General features: G+C 36.4%; 1 protein-coding gene across 8 annotated transcripts in view; it reads left to right on the forward strand.

Annotated features, from left to right (window-relative positions):
- Positions 1-20771, forward strand: part of ST7 (suppression of tumorigenicity 7) — a 318541-nt gene that overhangs the window by 59412 nt on the left and 238358 nt on the right. Inside the window, exon 1 of one of the 8 annotated variants that reach the window (XM_023587908.3) lies at positions 2942-3356. The exons of 5 other annotated variants lie outside the window; for them this stretch is intronic. In XM_023587908.3, the coding sequence (XP_023443676.1) occupies positions 3335-3356 (22 nt within the window). In that variant the 5' untranslated portion in view covers positions 2942-3334. Of the gene's footprint in view, positions 1-2941; positions 3357-20771 lie in introns of those variants that run through there. 2 more of the 8 variants (XM_004455335.4, XM_023587909.3) reach the window with 2 other exon arrangements.

Below are 20771 nucleotides of genomic sequence, written 5' to 3' on the forward strand. Positions count from 1 at the left end.
GATTAGGTGTTACAACTCTGCTGAGGCTCAGGGCCTAGCTGGCACATGGACAGTCCAGAGATTCAAGTCTCTTGAGCGTACACAAACCCCAGCACCAATCACAGGTTCAGTAAAAGCGACAGAAGAGGCATGTGTAGAGAGGTCACTTCTGAGTCCAACTCCATCACAATCAGGAGCACAAATTCTAAAGTAGGGCTCACTGCCAAGGCATGAACTCCAGAGCCATCTCTCATGACCATAGAACCTGTGTGTCTCCGTAGCCCTCAGGGGCTACCAGGACCTGGGGTTGTATCTAATTTGGCTCTCTCTGGAATCCTGCTGAGATGTGCGTAAGCGCAGTCCTTCTGATGACCTCCTGACTCATTTTGAAGTCTCTTAGCTATGTAAACTCATTTGTTTTTACCATTTTCCCTTTTATTCAAGGTCTTTGGTAGTAATCCCTCAGTGCCAGGGAGGCTCATCCCTGGGAGTCATATCCCATGCTGGGGGGAAGGTAATGCATTTACATGCTGACTTTGGCTTAAAAAGTGGCCACATTTGAGCAACATGGAGGTTCTTAGGAGGTAACTCTTAGGCACCCTGCAGCTCTAGTCCTAGTTGAAATTTCAGGCACACAGGCTTATAAGCATAGTCATCAGTATCAAGAACCCATCATTGGACCATCCTTCTTCACTGTTCTTTGCCCTTGCACTTGGGGGATTGTTGTTGTTCCACTGGGGAATGCAACAGAGCTCCCCAGGATAGGAACTCAGCACTCTCTCTCAGTTGTCATGTGTAACTGTATCCACTATGACAATACATAACAAACATCTGAACATATCTATATACCCTATATGCATGCCCTGGAGAACTCCCTCCCGCCTATACATCCCCGATCAATGACACCCCACACCAGTACTCCTCCCCTGCCATAGTTGAACCCCTCCGTGATCTAAAACGTCTTCAAAAGTGAAGCCTAATATATAGCCAAATTTAATTAGTAGGAAAATGAAATCGTATTGACTGGTTTAAAGATTAGAAATAGAATACTTAATAATTTAGAAAAACTAAAAGTAAAAAATAAATTGTGGTATTAAAAAATGAAAAATATCATAAAACTTTGTTTTTGACGTTTTGCCTTTCATCACAATAATAGATATTGCCCTGCATGTACAGTGGCAAGGCAATCTCTTCCATTCCTTCCTCCATGTCTACATCCTTTTTTTTAATTAAAAAAATTTTTTAAAAAAATTCTCTCCCCTTCCCCCCCCCAGTTGTCTGCTCTCTGTGTCCATTCGCTGTGTGTTCTTCTGTGACTGCTTCTATCCTTATCAGAGGCACCAGGAATCTGTGTTTCTTTTTGTTGCGTCATCTTGTTGTGTCAGCTCTCCGTATGTACGGCGCCATTCCTGGGCAGGCTGCACTTTCTTTCGCGCTGGGCAACTGTCTTTACGGGGCATACTCCTTGCGCATGGGGCTCCCCTATGCGGGGGACACCCCTGCGTGGCTGGGCACTCCTTGCACGCATCAGCACTGCGTGTGGGCCAGCTCCACACGGGTCAAGGAGGCCCGGGGTTTGAACTGTGGACCTCCCATGTGGTGGACGGGCACCCTAACCACTGGGCCAAGTCCGCTTCCCTATTTTTAAATTTTAAATTTTATTTTCTAAAATAGTTTTAGATCATGGTAAAATCACATATACAATATAGGGGACTCCCATATATCCAACATCAAACCCTTTTCCCCCTTCCCTAGCAATGATCTTTTTACATGTGGATGTTGTATTTGCTACAGCTGATGTACAGATATTGTAACATAGCTACCAACCATGGTTCTGTTATTGCTTACATTATGGTTTATATTTTAGGCTGTACACTTTTCTAAATTTTTGGTTACACTGTGTTTTACTGTTTTACATTTTAGACTATACACTTTTATAAATTTTTGGTGAAATTTAGCATGGCTTATATCCATTGTTGCATGATCTTGTGGAACATTTCCATTGACCCCGCAGTTACCCCCTTTTCCATCTATTCTAGTCCTCTCTCTCTTAATTTGCTTATTTTGAATTAAGCATTTTAATGAAATTCTGTACACTTCTCTTACAGTTTTGTTTGTATCCTACTTCTAAGAAAAAGGTAATGTAGAAAGATTTTTATTGTAAAGAGGTAATGAGACAAAGTATTAATATCTTCAATTATTTCTCTGTGTGGGTAGATTCAAAAGATATTTGTTCATTGGTCACAAATGCCTACTCATGTATACACAACCTGAAAATGACTTGAGTTACTCTGGAAAATGATAGGCATCCTCATAAGGTGAAATGAAGAAAAATAAAGGAAAAAGGATAGAAGAACTATCGGTATGTTAATATATTCCTAGAATAGTGATTTTCACATTTGAATAATAAATGCAGAATAATGGATAATCTAATTACTAATATTTGAGTCCTCACTGTGTGCCAAAGTGTTTAAAGCAATTTTACTATTGTTTTATTATCACATTTATGTGTGTATTTATGCACTCAGAATGTGAGTGTAATAGTATATATATTTTCATATTTGTGATTGAGTGTACAGTCCTTGATAGAGAAGATAATAGTGAACTCTTCTGTACAAAGGTATGTTATTTTTTAAAGGTAGATTATTTTTCTCGTCTCTGATATTCTCAACTCCATTGTAAAGTTCTATTTGCTGCATAAAACTAAGACTCTTGATTTGTATGATATCTTTGTGCTTAGTTCCTATAAAGCTAATTTTTAAAAATTTTAGGTCTGTTTTAGTGTTTGGTTTTAGGAGAGGAAATATATATGTGGCTCTTGGTCTTGTGCATTTTGTGACAAAAGACTCCCACTTTGAATCATACTGCTCCCCTGAAGCCCCTGGAACCTCTGGCTCAAGCAGCGCAGTCGGTCTGTGCAGTGTCCCTGACGTCATCCAGTGTATGCATAAGCCCTGCTATTGTCTTACTGCTACAGCAGGGCTGGGGATTGCAGTATCCGCTGTTTCTGCTGCTCCCAGTTCTGCCCCTGCTGTTACCTAGTGCTGCCTCACTGCATCCCAGAAGAGCCACGTCGGCCTTCCTTTGCCTATTGGATTTTCAAAAGCAGCTCTTCGGTTTTTGGTTCTCTAGGAGACTTTGCTTTTTAGTCATACAGGAGAAAGGAGCTCGTAAGAGGAGAATCTGGCAGCTGGACACAGCTTGGACTGCATTGTCTGGCTTCATGACCCCTGCTGTGTAGCCAGCTCATCTCTTCCCTCTCACGCCTACTCTCCTTTCCTCTCTCATTTTCTTTCCTCCTTTTCTTTTCCTTTTTTCTTCTGATTCTTTTTTAAAGCAGCATCTGGAGCCAGCCATGTTTGGCACTGAATCTTCATGTAAGTAAATGGATCCCACTTCTTGCTATTTAGAAATCTGCTTGCTGTCATGGTTTCATTGGCTTGGAGTTAATATTCACTTTGCCTTAGGTAATTAACAACGTTTATATTTTGGCTCTTAATTAAAAAAGAATTGGTTTCAGAGAAGGCACTCCCCTTTACTGGGTTATTCATCCTTAAGGCCTGGGATATCAATGTGGTCAAAATCGGGCCTCTAGGAGGAAGGAGGGGAGAAAGACAGGAATCTTGGCGGTCTCTCCAGAACATGTTAATTGATGGGTTCAGGTCTGTAAATGATCTATTGTTGTGGTCCCCTAATGGTGCTTGAACCCTAAAATAGATTCTGGGAGGATCTGAGATCATAGTGTTTATTAGAAAGGAAAGAAAGGCTTTAAAATTTTACCTTAAAGGAGAAAAATGTATTATTATACCCCTGACATTATATGTAGATTTTTAAAAATTAGAAAATTTATCTTTGAAAATGATTTTTTTTTTCATGCAGTATTTGAATTTTGATATGCTGGATAGTGTCATAGTCCAGCAGCATTGTACCTGTCTTAAAACTTATACAGTGAAATTGCCTTGGTGCAGAACAGGCCCTGCATAATGAGATAGGCTGGAAAGCAGTTGCAGACAGCTAAAATAACTATTTAAGAGGTGGTGACTAACCTAAGTTATTTGTGGATTATTTAATATTGGGTGTAGAATAATATGACTTGTTAATGCAGTTGTACAGGCTCTATAAAATATTTTGTCATGATTTATAAGCAAAGGTGACAGTAAAGAATTTCTAAATAGACTCAACCTGGTGGCCTAGAACATTAAAAACTGGCAAAGTTCTATTTCTTAAGGAGGGTTGGGTTAGGGCAGGAATTTAGGGAACTCATTTCTTATAAGTTGTAATTCGACCTTTTCTTTCTGATTTCAGGTGATTAGTATTGACTGTTTGTGCATAGCTGCTAATTATTCCAGAATAGTAGCATTTCAAGGTAGTTAGTAATCTTCAGCTGTTTTGTTTCTTGATTGATTTTTTAAAAGAATTATTTTTATTGTTTCATTGTGGAGACTATCACAGTGCCTAATCAAGGTCAAAATAGAAAAAAACCTAAGATGTAATGTCCTATTCAGCATGTGATACTATTTTCTAACAATTAAAAATTTTTCTGTAATTTGGTTAATGTGCATTTGGGATCATCGTCATCCAAGAAATAGGAATAAATTACTGTGTTCCAAAGATCTTCCAGTGTCATTTCAATCACAGAATTATGTAGGAACCTTGGTATGTACAGAAATACTTATATGCTGAAAGAAAATTAATCATACTACTTTGTTTGGCTGAAAATGGCAGTTGAAGCTCAGTGTGGAAGTCTCTGGGTTCTCAGACTAGGGACTCTAAATGTTGTCTGGCCAGGTTTACCAAACTGGCACAGCCTTTCTTGATTTTCAAACCTGATCTTTTGATAATATCACTCATATTCTGTATGGTATGTTTGAAAACTGCTGAGTGCTTTTGGTCTATTCAGAAGATAAGACAAAATCATGCAAGATTATAGCAATTTTTTCCAATTTTTTTTTTTTTTAAAGATACTTCAATTACATAAATGTTTCAGAGAATATATAGGGGATTCCTATATGTCCTGCTCCCCACATCTTCCCCACATTTTCCCACATTAGCAACATCTTTCAATTAGTGTGGTGCATTTATTGCAATTGATGAACAAATTTTGGAGCATTGCCACTAAGCATGGATTATAGTTTACATTGTAGTTTATATTCTCTCCCATTCAACTCTGTAGGTTATGGCCAGATATATAATGGCCTGTATCTGTCATTATAATGTCATTCAGGATGATTCCCAAGTCCCGAAAATGCCTCCCATTACACCTATTTTTCCCTGTCTCTAATCCCAGAACATCTGTGGGTCATTGCCTCCATAACAATGGTATTTCTTCCATTGCTGGCTTCACAAGTAGTCTATATAGAATACTAGAAAGTTTATTTTAGTCCATAGTTCATTTCCCAATCCTGAAGACTCTGGGATGGTGATGCCCATTTCATCAAACAATTTTTTAACTTTACTGAGTATTAAGTTTTGTTTCCTGCTTGCCACTAGGAGACCACAGGTAGGTTATACTGTTGGTTGTCTTAAGTGTTCAGAGTGGGCTGTCTTCTTTAGTTTAAGAGAAGCCCCAAGCTTGTGCTCAGACAAGTGTATTGTCTTTATATTCTAAACATAGCTTTCCTGTTCTCTGATGTCCACCTTTTGGAGGATTTTTCTAGACTTCAATCTGTTTATATCTAGCATAATCATAAAAATAGTCACATTTGAAATTTTTATTAGTTCAGAAGGGATCTCAGAATCTAACAGTTACTGAATTGTTAGAAATAAATACTTGCTTAAATATCTACCCTATGAATGATACTAGGCTAGGTTAATTTTTTTTCTGATATTCTGATATCATAAATTCTTAACTATTTCTGATTTCAGTGTATTACTTGTATTGGGTGCTTTTTATTTTTAAAATTGAGGCGGCGGACTTGGTCCAGTGGTTAGGGCGTCCGTTTACCACATGGGAGGTCCGCTGTTCAAACCCCGGGCCTCCTTGACCCGTGTGGAGCTAGCCCATGTGTAGTGCTGATGCGCGCATGGAGTGCCCTGTCACGCAGGGGTGTCCCCGTGTAGGGGAGCCCCATGCGCAAGGAGTGCGCCCTGTATGGAGAGCTGCCCAGCGCGAAAAGAAAGTGCAGCCTGCCCAGGAATGGTGCCGCACACATGGAGAGCTGACACAACAAGATGACGCAACAAAAAGAAACACAGATTCCTGTGCTGCTGACAACAGCAGAAGCGGACAAAGAAGACGCAGCAAATAGACACAGAGAACAGACAACCGGGGTGGGGGGGGGGAAGGGGAGAGAAATAAATTAATTAATTAAAAAAAATAAAATTGAGGTATGGTTTATATCAATTAAAATACGTAAGTCTTAAATATGCACCTCAGTGAATTTTTGCCCTTGTTTAAATACGCCTGTGTAACCACTACCCAGATGAAGATACAGAACATGTCGATTACCCCAGATGTTCTCTTGTGCTCCTTACCAGTCAGTATTACCTCCACGCTCACCAAGAAGTAACCACTATTCTGACTTCTTTTGCCATAGATTTTCTTTGTAAATGGCTCTTTTTAATTTTCTTTTACTCTCCCTTGCTCCTTATCTATAAGAGGAAGAAATGTCAATATCTTCATTTTCAAATACTAGACTAGGTTGATTTTGTGTATTTGACCTTGAGGTCAGGAATTTGCAGTAGCTTGGTATCACATTATAACATGCTTTCTCTCACTGAAATAGTATTGCTTGATTTAAATACAAAAAAAAAAGCCTGAAAAAACAATAGAAACTTCCACTGGAACAGTAGACCTTAGCTTATTAAAGTTAAAGATTTACACAGTTATGGTAACAAATTTCACAAATGCTCTTTTTTGTCTGTGTTGACCTATTTAAGATACCATTTTAGTGAACAGCTCTAACAGTGTAAGTGATATCTGTTTGCCTTAGTGGATCTGAATCTTGACGTAGTGTAGATTGGTCTCAGCCAATCTACTTTGGGCCCACTTTGAATTAGAAGTGCTGTGTGGTATTTGCACACTAACCATTACAAAGCAGTAACCATGTTTGTTACTATCTTGATTATATTTCACCTAGTTTTTCTTTGCTGATATTTTCCATGTCAAAAATGGAAGTAGTATGTCTGCTCTTTATGTGCTTCAAGGAAATGCAATTTTAGTTTCTGTGGTCAGAATAATATATGTTTAAGAAGAAAATGCTTTCCATAAAGTTTTGTTGAGTTGGTAATTAAAATGCATATTTTGGTTATTGCATTTGATAGTTTATATTTAAAAATCAATTAATTGAATTCCACGAAAAGATCTTTAACATTTTATAAAAGAAGAAAACATTTTCATTTTTTTGAGGAATACAGAAAACTGGTTTTGTATTGCTGCCTTTTGGTTATACCCTTCCTGCTAAAACCAGCTGTTTTCCAAAAGTAAATATTCAAGTACGATTAACATTTATTCAATTAGCATTTATTAGACTTGGGCCTCCCCCCCCCTTTCTCCTTCTAAAAGGAGGTGGTTAACTTTTTCAAATCTCAAGGGTATCACTTAACATGTACTGTGGTGGGAATTGTGCCCAGTGCTGAGGTATTAATGTATCTTCCAAAGCACTGGCCTTATTAATCCAGTGAAGAAAGTAACACTTTATTACCTTTTGAGAAGTAGGGTGCCCCTGGGTAAATAGAGGTCCTATAATTCTATCTCCCCAAATTTTGTTATAGTTATTTCAAATTGAAGAGAACATCTAGGACATCTCTGAAGGGGGGAAAAGTTATCACTAAAGGGCCTAACAGGAGATAATGTCATGTCCATCCACCTGAGCTTAATGGTGCTGGGGAAATGGTGGATGCATGTGTTAGGGCATCAGGAGTTACTTTAGGACTGGTGTGGTTGGCCCACATGTTATTCACTTCCATTCTCTGAATACCCACATCACCTTGGGTAGGGTAGCTTAATGCTGGAGAGGATTTAGGGTATATGCAGTGTCCCCTCTGATTTGTCTTTGTGGGGCTCCAAAGTTTCAGCTATTGTCTTATATTTTTATTTTTGTTGTTGATAAATGCATTCAGTTGGATGGAACTCAGATAGTCTCAGTTCTAATAGTGACTGTGGTACCATATTATGAAGAACAAGGTAATTATGTCAAATTTTGAGCAATTGTGGGGGAGACAGTTGAATGAATCTAGTCTCGCAATATTAAGTCACTAACATACTGTATAATTAAAGAGGCATTTCTTTGATAAAGAAAAAATGAGTCACACTTCCCTTTTTGTGTGCATTTCAGGACCATTCTGGACAGTCAGTTATATGTGAGATTAAGCCTGGGTCTGTTGTTTTTGATGTAGTTTCTGTGAATATGGGTTGAGATGTGAGTAGTGACTATGGTTATTTGAAATTGAATATTCACAACTGGACCATTTCTCAATATAAGCACCTTATTCTTATTAAATGATTGTCAGGTACTTTTTTACTGTCAGTATGTTTAGCCATTTTAGTAATATCCTTTTTATCAGTATTTCTCATATGAAACTAGGTAATTTAGGAACACAAGCCATTTTCCTCTACTACAACTTTCATCTGACTGTATTTAATATATAAGTATTGGATTTTAGATACAGTGCTACTTAAGGCAAATACGTAAATCTACACACAAAACATCCTCTAAATCTGTGCTCAGAATATTGAATCTAAAAGAAAAATACTATTATATGACTTCAAATAAGTAGAGTATCACAGACTGCTAAATTCACAAATATGGAAACATAATGATGGATCACAGGGTTTATGTTGTGATACAGTCACAAAGGAGCCTGGAAACCGAAAGATCATAAAATATTCTTGACTTTTCTTACTGTATCATATTTTCTTTCCTTGTGACAAATTTAAGTTATGATGTATAATTTTTAGTATGAAAAGACTATTTTACAATAAATAAGAGGAAAAAATTTTTGTCTAAATAGTTATATATTTATTCTGCTAGTACAGAAATGGAATAAAAATACCTAGTAGCTATTTTTAAATTCTTGCTCAGATTTCTTTTCTTCTTTTCATTTCAATATTGGTTTCCCTAATTGGTTATTCTAGTTTGTTCAGCAAAAATTATGCGTAAGTTTTCAGTGATCTTTTGTTTTCATTGTCACAATGGACCAGATTCATATCCTGTATAAATTGTGGGGAGTCTCTGGAAGAAAATAACCTTATATGGAAACTTTTCCCATGGAATCCCCATGGGGTTACACAGGATGTGAATAGGATTCATTGTTGTTAAGGATTCTGAGCTGTAAAAGTCACTGATTCATATAAGTTTTTTAAGTATTAATAATGTAATTGCATTAAATTATTCTCAAATACTATTGAACTTTCAATATGAGACTGTATGGAATACTAGAATATGAATTGTATGGTCATTTCTTGGTTGTTCTTTCAAGAGTATTGGTGTCCTTCCAGTTTTTCCTAATAAAATATAAAGCATTAATTAGCAAAATATACATGTTTCAAATTAGCAAATGAACAATATTTGAATTATTTTAAAGTCCTGTAATTAGTCACATTTGCCATGCTAGAATAATATAGTATTTTATCTATAGATATTGTTTATATTAATAATGGATTCAGATAATTATGAACTGAAAGACAAAGATACAGTTTAATACATGTTATAGAAATGGCAGCAACCACATGCCAGACTCAATGACTAAGTGCAGAGTTTCTGGCACCTGATTTCCTGGATTTAAATCATGACTTTATTACATTCTATCAGGAATTAGCCATTTACCATCTAAATTCTTCTGGCCTAAACTATGACTTATTCAATAAACTCTTGGTGTTAGGAGATTTGTTCTTTGGGAACCAGAACATCTGAATCAGGGTAAGGCTTACCAAGGGTCTTTTGGAGAGTAGAGTCCAGCAGTAGGAAAGACTAGTTGAAGAAAGGGAAATGCCACTTCCTAATATTGGGTGGAAGTTCCATCATTGGGCTCTATGAAGGGAATCAGTAGGAGATCTGAAGGGAGGAAGTAGCATGAAACTGGATGAAATGGGTTAGGGTTGGCAAATGTCCTGCATATTTTTCACTATAAGCCACCCCCTTGACAGGTGTTACTAATTGATCACAGAACTCTTGCTGAATTGGCTTAGGCCAGTGAAGGTTGGAATGCTCTCCACTTAAAACACTTCACCTGTGCCAGTGTTTGTACATTAGTATGAGTTATAGTCAGACAAATAAATATTTAAATAAACTTGCAAACAATTTCTGAATTAAGGAAAAATCAGGACTCTTATATGTTCCAGAAACATCCCACTAAATTCTGAGCCATCACTTTTTTTGCATGAAATTAATACCAGTTGAACACACATCCCCAGAGCAGGGTACCTGGCATACACTAGGCACTCATATTCTTTACAGTTGAATCTGCTGTGGCTTAAAGTACTTATCATTGAAACATAATGTATGAACTTATCAAATTTAATTAAACTTTCTAGGCTAAAGAGTTTATCACATATAACTGGCACACATCAGAAACATGTCAGTGTACAACTCTTACCTGTCACCCTTCAAAGCAGGAACAAGTAATATAAGCAATGACATATGGACTTTTATTACAGAATAGCATATGGACTTCTGTTATTAAACCAAAATTTGTTAATGGGTAAACAGACAATTCTTTTGCCATATACTGATAATTTGACTACATCTGATCTAAGTTCACTTACTATTTTTAAGGTTACTAAGTAAAACTGATAAGGCACTACAATCACCAGTTTAATTATAGTATGAGAACTTAAAATTGTTTATTTCCCAATACTGATATAATTTCAGGAACTAGAAAAAGTAGTTTTCCATTTCTTTGAGGCTTGTTGGCATGTTTTCAGGAGTGACAAGACTGATTGGAACGCATATGGATTAGGAAGTCACAGTGACTCCATTGGCGTATCCTTTACTACTTCCTCCATCCCTGGCTACTCCTAGAAGGTTAGGAGGAGGATCTGGAAGAGTTTGGTATAGATTGTCCAAGCTGGGGCTGGCCTTGGATGCATGGAATTTCTCATCTGAAACTTTCCTAGATTTTAGTCTAATGATGTTTCAGTTATCTTTTGCTGTATAACAAACCACTCCAAAATATAGTAGCTTAAAATGAGCATTTATTATTATCTTTCACGTTTTTGGGGTTGACTAGACCCAGCTGGTAGTTCTTAGAGTCTCACGCAGTTGCAGTGAGACATCTCTTGGGGCTACAAGTCACCTGAAGAGTTAGCTGAGCTAAAGGTCCAGGATAGCTCTCTCACAGTGGCTGTCAGTTGAGCGGTGGCTATTGCCTGGGAACTCTGCTGTGTTGTGGATAGGAATGCCTATATTTGGTTTTCTATGGTACTCAAGCTTCTCCCATCAGGGTGCTAGTGCTCAGAGGGAGCATCTCAAGAGCTCGTGTTCCCAGAAACCCAGTTGGAAGCTGCAGAGTTTCTTATGAACTAGTCTTGGAAGTCGCGGAAGTCACTACTACAACCTTCTGTTGGCTAAGGAGGTTATTTACTAAGATCAGTCTGGATTAAGGAGAGTGGCAAGGCCACATTGTAGAAGAGCATTTAGGATGGAAAATATTGTAGTAATTATCTTTGGAAAATACAGTTTGCCACAGTGTTTTCCCAACTTTATGCCAAGGAGTTGACTCCCCAGAGGTGTGCAGGGATTCTCAAATCAGGGGTTGGCTAACTTCTTCTGTAAAGGGCCAGATAGTGATATTTTAGGCTTGTGGTCCATACAGTTTCTGTTGCAGCTACTCACGTCTGCCAAGGTAGCAGGAAGGCTGCTATAGCCCATATGTACAGGAATGAGCCTGGCTGTGTTCCAAAAACTTTATTAATGGACACTGTTTTAGTTTTCTGGCTGCTAAAACAAATTCCATGTAGTGGGTTGACTTAAACAATGGGAATTTATTGGCTCATGGTTTTGAGGATAGGAGAAATATAAAATTGAGGAGTCAGCTAGGTGATGCTGGCATTCTGGGCCTGGCTGCCAGTGTTCCTTGGGGTTCCTTGGCTTTTCTGTTACATGGCAATGTCCTCTCCTTTTTTTCTTTCTTTCTGTGTTTCAATGACTTCTGGCTTCTGGCTTCTTGTAGCTTCCTTTTCTGTGTCCAATTTACTTTGTTTGTGGGAACTTAAGGCAAATTGGATTAAAGCCCACACTTGTTCAGTTTGGACATACCTTAAATAATACCTTCAAAGGTCCTGTTTGTAATTGAGTGCACACACACAAGACTGGGAGCTGTGATCAGAACATGCCTTTTGTGGGACCTGATTCAATCCCCAAAAAAACACTGAAATTTGAATTTCATATAATTTTCATGTGTTAAAATATTACTCTTTCTTCCTTTTGATTTTTTCTCAACCATTTGAAAATATAAAAAATGTCCTTAGCTCAGGGGGATGTACAAAATCAGTCAGTGGGCAGGCTTTGGTCCCTTGTCCTTTAGTTTGCTGACCTGTGTTCTTAATATTTGATTAGAATTTAATTTTTAATTACTAGAAAACAAAATGAAGAACAACAGATATACTCACTATAATTAATTTTAACATATTATTACTTCTAGATAAACTTATGATTACATTGACTTTATTATTAAATGTTGTAAATTTGAATTTATAAATGTATATTCGGATTTTGCATATTTTGTTTGGAAAAAAGTTCCAAAAATAAGTGAAAGAAAAAATGAAACAAAGAAAACTCTAGGACATTGGTAGGCTGCAATTCTAGTCTGTTCTCAAGAATAACACTAGGTGACAAAAGTAGGACAGTATATTGAAACCTTCTGTTAATTCAGTTCCACAAATATTTGTTGACCACAGGGGAATAATATGTAATGTTGGAGGTAAGATAACAAGAAGATTTCAAGAAATTTAAAGTTCAGTCATGGGCGTGTAGCAGTGGGAGAGGGAGAGCAAAGAGGGTAATAATATTAAAACTTTCTTTCTCATTCATTTAAGGAAACGTAGATAATATGTTTTGACACAGTGCTCATGAATCAAAAATTATTTTCATTTGAATTGGCATTGTGTAATATGCAGAATATGACAAGGGAAACCATTTTTTTCCCTTTAACTTTATTAAAGAATCATGTACATATAATAAAATGTCTCCATTTTAATGGTTCAGTTTGATGAATTTTGACAAATTGTGCATACATGTAACCATCACAACAGCCAAGATATAGAACTTTTCAGTCACCCCAAAATGTTCCCTTGTGCCCCTTTCTAATCAGCCCAGGTACCCAGGCAACCATGTCTGCTCCATCACTGTAGATTAGTATTGTTTCTTTCAGAATTTCATTTAAATGGAATCATACAATATATATTCCTTTGTGTTTGGTTTCCTTTTCTTGATATAATGTTTTGAGATTCATTCATGTAGTTGTGGGTATTGATGATTCATTCTTGATTTTTATTGCTGAGTAGTGTTGTCATTGTAGAAATAACATCATTGTCTTATCCATTTATTCATTGATGCTGAGTCATATTGTGTTTTGGGTTCTTGTGAATAAAGCTGCTATAAAAATTCATGTATAATTCTTTGTGTGGATACTATGTTTTTTCCCAAATATCTGGAAATGCACTTATTTAGAAATTGTGAAATTGTTTTCCAAAGTGGTTAGCCCATTTTATATTACCACCAGCAATGAATGAGAGTTTCAGTTGCTTCATATTCTTGTGAACACTTGATATTGTCAGTCTTTAAAATTTTTGCTAATTTAGTGGGTGTGTAGTGGCATCCTTTGATTTTAATTTTCTTTTCCCTAATGCATAAAAATATTGAATATCTTTTCAGGTGTTTATTGGCCATTGGTATATCTTATTTGGTGAAGTGTCTGTTCAAATCCTTTGCCCATCCTAAAAATTAGGTTGTTTGTCTCGTTAGTTTTTTTTTAATGTATTCTTGTTTAAGTCCTTTTTCATATACATGTACATATACAAAGATCAGAGCCAGTGCACGCGTAAGTTAGTCACACAGCAAGATAATGACACACATAAAAAGAGAGAAAAGGGGAGAGTCAAGGTGAAGTGCAGCAGAAACCAGGAGGTGCGCAATTGATAGGGAAACTCTCTCCCCATCAGAGGTCTCTAGGATCAAATCCCGTTGAATCCTAGAGGAGAAAAATGAGAAGAGATGATGACACAGACAGCAAACACAGCAGGGTGGGAAGAGCGGAAGGGACGAAAAAATCTTAAAAAATATATATTTTTTAGTTGGTTCCAGGGATTGAACCCAGGACACCTTGTACATGGGAAGCCAGCGCTCAACCACTTAAACTACATCTGCTCCCCACTTCATTGTATTTTAAAATTAAACTTTATTCTTCCTTAAATGTTCACATTTCTTTAATTAAAAGGGTCTAAATAATGAATTTTTTATATTCAGAAACAAGGTCCCCCTTCTCATGAGACTTTTTCTGTTGTTCAGTTGGGTTACAAGCATTTTTGAAAATCTGAAAAATCTGTGGCTCCTCATGGTTTTAAGAGATTTGAAGCAGTACTTCTCTCTAAAAATAGATATAGGATGGCATTTGTCACCCTTAAAAATTAAATAAGAATTTATTTTTTAGAGTCTTTTCTAATTCTTTGATATTACTTTAGATAATTTAAAAAATCCTCAGACTTCATATAGCCAGATTTGACAACCCAGATTACCTAAAATATCACATTAGGTATAGCATTATAAATATTTACCTATAAACATATGTTTAATATCTAAAGTAATATCAAATCCTCCAACCTTTTTGGGGGCCCAGTTTATGAAACAATAGTCCTATGTTAACTCCTAATTGACTAATGTAATCTTTTGCATGCTGTGGCATGAATATATTTGATAGAGTATGATATTAGCTGTGCTTTTTACTATTTTATTTGTTTGTTTTTTGAGTTGGTCCCAAGGAGCCCTACTCTGTTGGTTAATTCTAGAGTACAGCACAGTGCTTACAAACCTGGCCTTTGAGTCAGACAGACTAGAGGGCTTAGTCTTACTTTGTTCCTTGGGCATCTTATTTTTCATCTTCAGTTTAGTTCTTTTGTAAAATAGCTATTATAGTTAATCTCACGGGGTGGTTGTGATGCTTAGAGTGGCAAGCCCTTAATAGCACATCAGAAATAATCAATAGTTTTACTTATTTTTTCATTAAAAAAATTTATTGAAATATGTCACTCAAACATAAACATACATAAACAATAAGTGTATAATAGTTGTGAACTTACAGAATAAACATATATAACATCAAACAAACTTATATAACATCTCACCCTACCACCAATAACTTGTATTTTTTTAAACTTTTTAAACTAATAATTAAAGAGCATTGTCAAAATGTTACTACTAAACAAAGTAGCTTTCCCCTAACCAATCCTATTATTATCTTTATATCATTTATACATGAATATACATTGACAATTAAGTATATAATAAAAGTTGTAAACTTACAAAAGCAAACATGCATAGCATCATACAGGGGTCACATACATCAACCCTCCACCAACACCTTGCATTGTCATGAGACGTTTCTTACAAATTAGGAAAAAATATTGTCAAAATCTTACTACTAATCATAGTCCTTATCTTACATTTGGTGTGTTTTTCCCCCAACACACCTTATTATTATTTTTTAAACATTTTTTATGACAGAAGTTGTAAACTTATAAAACAATCATGCACATGTGCAGAATTCCAAAACAACACCCCTCCATCAATATACCTAAATGTAGTGTCATTTGCTACAGATAAAATAATATCATCTGATTGTTCCATGTCCATAGTGTACATTTGGCTCATATTTTCCATACTACCTCAGTATCAACTCAGTACATCTTTCACATAGATGGCAAGAATATTATATTATTACTACTAACCACAGTCCAAAGGTCACTCCAGCTGTATTTTTCCCATCCTTCTCCATATTCCCAACACCCTGCAGTAGTGATATACATTTGTTCTACCTAAAAAAGGACACTCTTGCATCTGTACCATCAACCACAGTTCTCATCCACCACTTGGTTTACTGTGCTATCCAGTTCCTAGATTATTCTCAAGCATTCTGTCAATTGGCATTTACATAACTAGACTACCATTTTCAGTCATATCTCCATTTGTAAACTAGCTGTTACTCACTGTGTGTTACCATCCACTCTGTACATTTCCATACCTTTACAGTAAAGCTCATTAAAACTTCTACATACATTAAACAGCAGTAGTCCACTCAGTCCTTCTCTTATCTCCTTTAAGAACCCACCATCTACTAACAGGTCTTGAAGATATTTTCCTACAATTTCTTCTAGAAGTTTTATGGTTCTTGCTTTTATTTTTAGTTTTTTGATTGATTTTGAGTTAATTTTTGGATAAGGTGTGAGGTAGGGGAATAGTTTTACTTTTTAATAAAAATTTCCTATTCCAGGAATCCCTTATAGGGCAATATATCAATACACTATGTGTATATTTGATATAAAATATGGCATAAGTGAAGATAGAAACAGCAGTATCTAGCATCCACAAATCAGAAGGAGAGAATGAGAAAGAAATTGTTTTATGTGGAAAAATTGTGTCTTGTCTTCGAATGCAAAATTTTCATCTCTGCCATATAGCAGCATACATTCTAAGGGACCAAGGTGAATGAAACTATAATTCATACATACATACTTTATTTATATTGATATTGATTTGTATGTATGCTTATACACATACTGTCAGTCCTTTTGCTTCTCTTTATATCCTTTGGCTCTTCACTTCTCCTATTGTTCTCTTGGGTCTCTGTAGTAGTCACCTGAACTTGTATCCCTGGCTTCCTTTCCTCCCTACCTGGGTCCATTCTATAGGTGAATTTTCTCCTCCCTTCCTCCTTCTTCCTACTCCTGACTCTCTTTCTCTCTTTCTCTCTTTTTCTCCTTTCTTACAAAAAAATGCACAAATAATGTTTAGTTCAATGAGTTTTTGATAATTGTACACATTGCTATAACCACAACCCCAAACAAGATATAGAATATTTCTCATTGCAGAAAGTTCACTCACACACCTTCCAAACTATTCCACTCTCCATAGTTTTGTTTTGCTTGGGACTATATATATATTACACAGTTTATATTATATTACACAGTATATATTATTTTGCATTGGCTGGCTTGTTGATCATGTTCTTTAATGCCCAACTCCTATTCAGAACACTCTGGCTCTTCATTGCATTCCCTTCCCCCTCAATATCTTATATTTACTGTTTACATAACCGTTGTTTTCTACCATTTTATTATCCACTTATCTCTGTCTTCATTTTTAAAGTACATTTCTTATAGACAGAAAATAATCCTGATGGTCTCTGCCTTTTAATTATGTTTACACCATTTGCATTTAATGTAATTTTTTATGTATTTGGGTTTAAGACTGCTGTTTTTACATTTTTCTATGTATTTCATTTTTTTGTTGGCATTTGCTTTTCCTCCTTTTTTTCCTTCATTTTTCTTGCATTCTAGCACCTCTGAAAAAATTCCCTAGGGGAAAGCTTTATATAAATATTATGTCACCCATTGAAATAAGCTTTTTTTTTCAAGTTTGCTTTTGTGTTTTTTAATTAGAGAAGTTGTAGGTTTACAAAAATCTTCACTGCTTTTTCTTTTTTTTTTAAGGTGGTATTGGGGGTTGAACCTGGGACCTTGTGCATGTGAAGCAAGCGCTCAATCACTGAGCTACACTTGCTCCCCTTCATTGCTTTTTTTTTTCAATGCTTTAAAAAAAAAAGATTTATTTATCCCCCCCCCCCCCCCCCCTTAGCTACTCTGTGTCCATTCACTGTGTGTTCTTCTTTGTCTGCTTGTATTTTCATTAGGCAGCTCTGGGAACCAATCCTGGGACCTTCCTGAGTGGGTGAGAGGTGATCATTCTCTTGTGCCACCTCAGCTTCCTGGTCTGCTGCATCTCTTATTATTTCTCCTCTGTGTCTTTTTATTGTGTCATCTTGCTGCTCCAGCTTTCTGTGTTGGCCAGCACTCCTGTGCGGAGCAGCACTCCTGAGCGGGGCAGTACTCTGTGCAGGCCAGCACTCTGTGTGGGCCTGCTCGCCTTCACCAGGAGGCCCTGGCATTGAACCCTGGACCTCCTATATGGTAGATGGGAGCCCAATTGCTTGAGCCACATCCACTTCATTGCTTTTTAAAACTAAATATAACTCTACCTGGAATTTCAAAGCTAATCTTCATATGGTCCCAACTTTCCTTTCTAGGCTTAACTCCCACCACTCCTTTGTATATGCTGCAGCCAAACAGAGCTTGTTTACTTCTTCTGGAGTGCCTTTTCCCATGCAAGTTCCTCTGTTTGAATCCACACTTCCCCTATACTCTGACCTTACCAATTTTTTAGTTGTTCAAATCTTAACCACTCTTTGAAGTTCATCTCAGGTACCAGTTACTCCATGAAAATTCCTGATTTTCCTGATGTCATGATTCTCTCCCTCTGTTGTGCTTCCACATCATAATCATTGTCACAGATACCTCTTTTACATTCAGAACAATGATTCTCAACTCCTTTTCCAAAATCATTTCTCTTTCTCTTCCCTAGAGCCACTGCTCCCACCAAGGAGCATCCCACATTTTTAAATACTTCATTGCACTTTATAACAGAGTGCATTAGTCAGCCAAAGGAGTGCTGATACAAGATACCAGAAATTGGTTGGTTTTTATAAAATGTATTTATTTGGGATAAGAGCTTACTGATACCAGGCCTTAAAGCATAACTTACTTCCCTTACCAAAGGCTATTTTCACATGTTGGAGCAAGATGGCTGCCGAGGGCTGTGAGGGTTCAGGCTTCCTGGGTTCCTCCTTTCCAGGGTCTTACTTCTCTTTGGGTTCAAGGTTCTTTTCTTCCCAGTGCTTGAACTTCCTGGGTTCAGGGCTCCTCTCTTCCTAGGGCTGGCTTCTCTTTCCTCTGTGAGCTTACTTCCCAGGGCTCCAGCTTAAGGCTTCAGCATCAAACTCCAACAACAAAAGCCTTCAACTCTGTCCTTTGCCATGTCTTTCATGCCCTAATAACGTGGCCCAGTCAAAGCCCTGATCATAACTCAGTCACTCCCAGGTACAGACCAGATTATCATCATAATCCAATATCTATTTTTGGAATTCATAACCATATCAGACTGATAGAGGGAGGATAGAAGATTTTCTGGGCTGAAATCCTCATTCTTCTAGCTGCATGATATTGGGAAGATTAAATAACTTCTCTGTGTCTCAGTTTCTTTCTCTGTAAAGTGGGGACACAATAATTTGTCATGGAGCTCTTGTGAGTCTTAAATGACATAAAATGCTTATTATTTACTAAAGGCTCAGTGAATGTTACCTAATACTATTAGATATTAGGGTCATTGAAGTTCTTCTATCCTTCTAACTGCATTGCAAATCCCTTAGGACTATGGTTTACTCATCTTAATGTGTTCCAAACTAAAGAAAGTCATTTGCCCATTTAATAGTTTGCTGATTTGAAAGTCTGTGATGTCTTAGTGGGGCGGGGTGGGGTGAAGAGTTATTTAAACAGAACATTAGTGGTTCTGGGTTTTAGTTTGACCTCATCTCACACCAGTTCTTAGTTCATTTTATATCTCCAATCCTCTTGTTTATTAAAATAAACACTATAATGTCAGTATTTTTCTCTTTATTCAGAAAATGTCTGAAAACATGAACTAAATTCATGCTTTTGTAATGGTCGTGTCTTAACTTACCTCAAGGTTGATGTATTTTAAGTACTCTTTCTAAATACAAATAATTATTTCCTCATTTTTTTGGTTTATAAGTTAGTATTTTTGTTTGTTAGATTTTCTTAATGTCATGTATATCTGTAATTCCTTTTTTTTCTTTTAAGGTTTTGTGATGCTGTGATATAAATGTTGTACCATGGATTCCATCATTTTTCACAATTTAAAAGGTTTAGGTGGCCTTTTTTCCTCTAAGTAATTTGATAAATTCTTTTTGATTTCTTACTTGAAATGGACAGACTTATAGCTATTTAAGGAGGAATAATAGGGAGATGAAACACCTAAAAGTTTATTTTTTGGTTTGTTTCTTTTTGGTTTTATATATATCAGAGATGTTTTTGGTTGGGTGCATAAGTGAGGAACAGGAACCATTGCTTCTCTTTCCAGTATTTATGCTTATTGTGAAAGAGTTTTTCTGTGGTGTTGCAGTCAGCCTAGTTTCACTACAGGCTTATATTAGATAAAGATTTTTTGTGTTTACTTTTGATTCCATGCAGAGAATTGGAAAGCTCTATTTTCTAAAATATGAAATACCCAGGTCTCCGAGTGCTCCAGTTTTCTTCTGCTGGGGAAATCAGCAGCCATACACCTGACTAAAGTTCATTTGCTTTTGCATAAGAATAATAGTGTTAAATTGACCTTTGCAGGTTCTTCTTTGTTAAGGAAGTTGGAGTCTGCATAACGCCAGCTGTGTGTGGTTTGAGAGTGGAACAAATAATTTAAGATGCATACTATGCTCTACCTTTGTTTCCTGAAATTATGCATTAATTTCATCAATAGAATATTTTAAATGAATGAAAGCACCATTTTCTGTTTTACAGTCTTCTTTTTGGTGGTGGTTGCAACAAAGATTTCTTTAAAAAGCAGACAATTCATTTGCTAATTCAAATTTTATTCAGTGCATTGAATTGGCTTAAAGTAAAATGCATATATATAGCAGACATTTTAACTAATGAATATTTTTATTTCATAGTTGCCAGATCTTTCCTCTTTGCAGCAGCTTGATTGTTTAAATGTATGTTTTGTGCTTTT

The sequence above is a fragment of the Dasypus novemcinctus genome, chromosome 5 (genome assembly GCF_030445035.2).
Source record: "Dasypus novemcinctus isolate mDasNov1 chromosome 5, mDasNov1.1.hap2, whole genome shotgun sequence".
NCBI classification, from domain to species: Eukaryota; Metazoa; Chordata; class Mammalia; order Cingulata; family Dasypodidae; genus Dasypus; species Dasypus novemcinctus.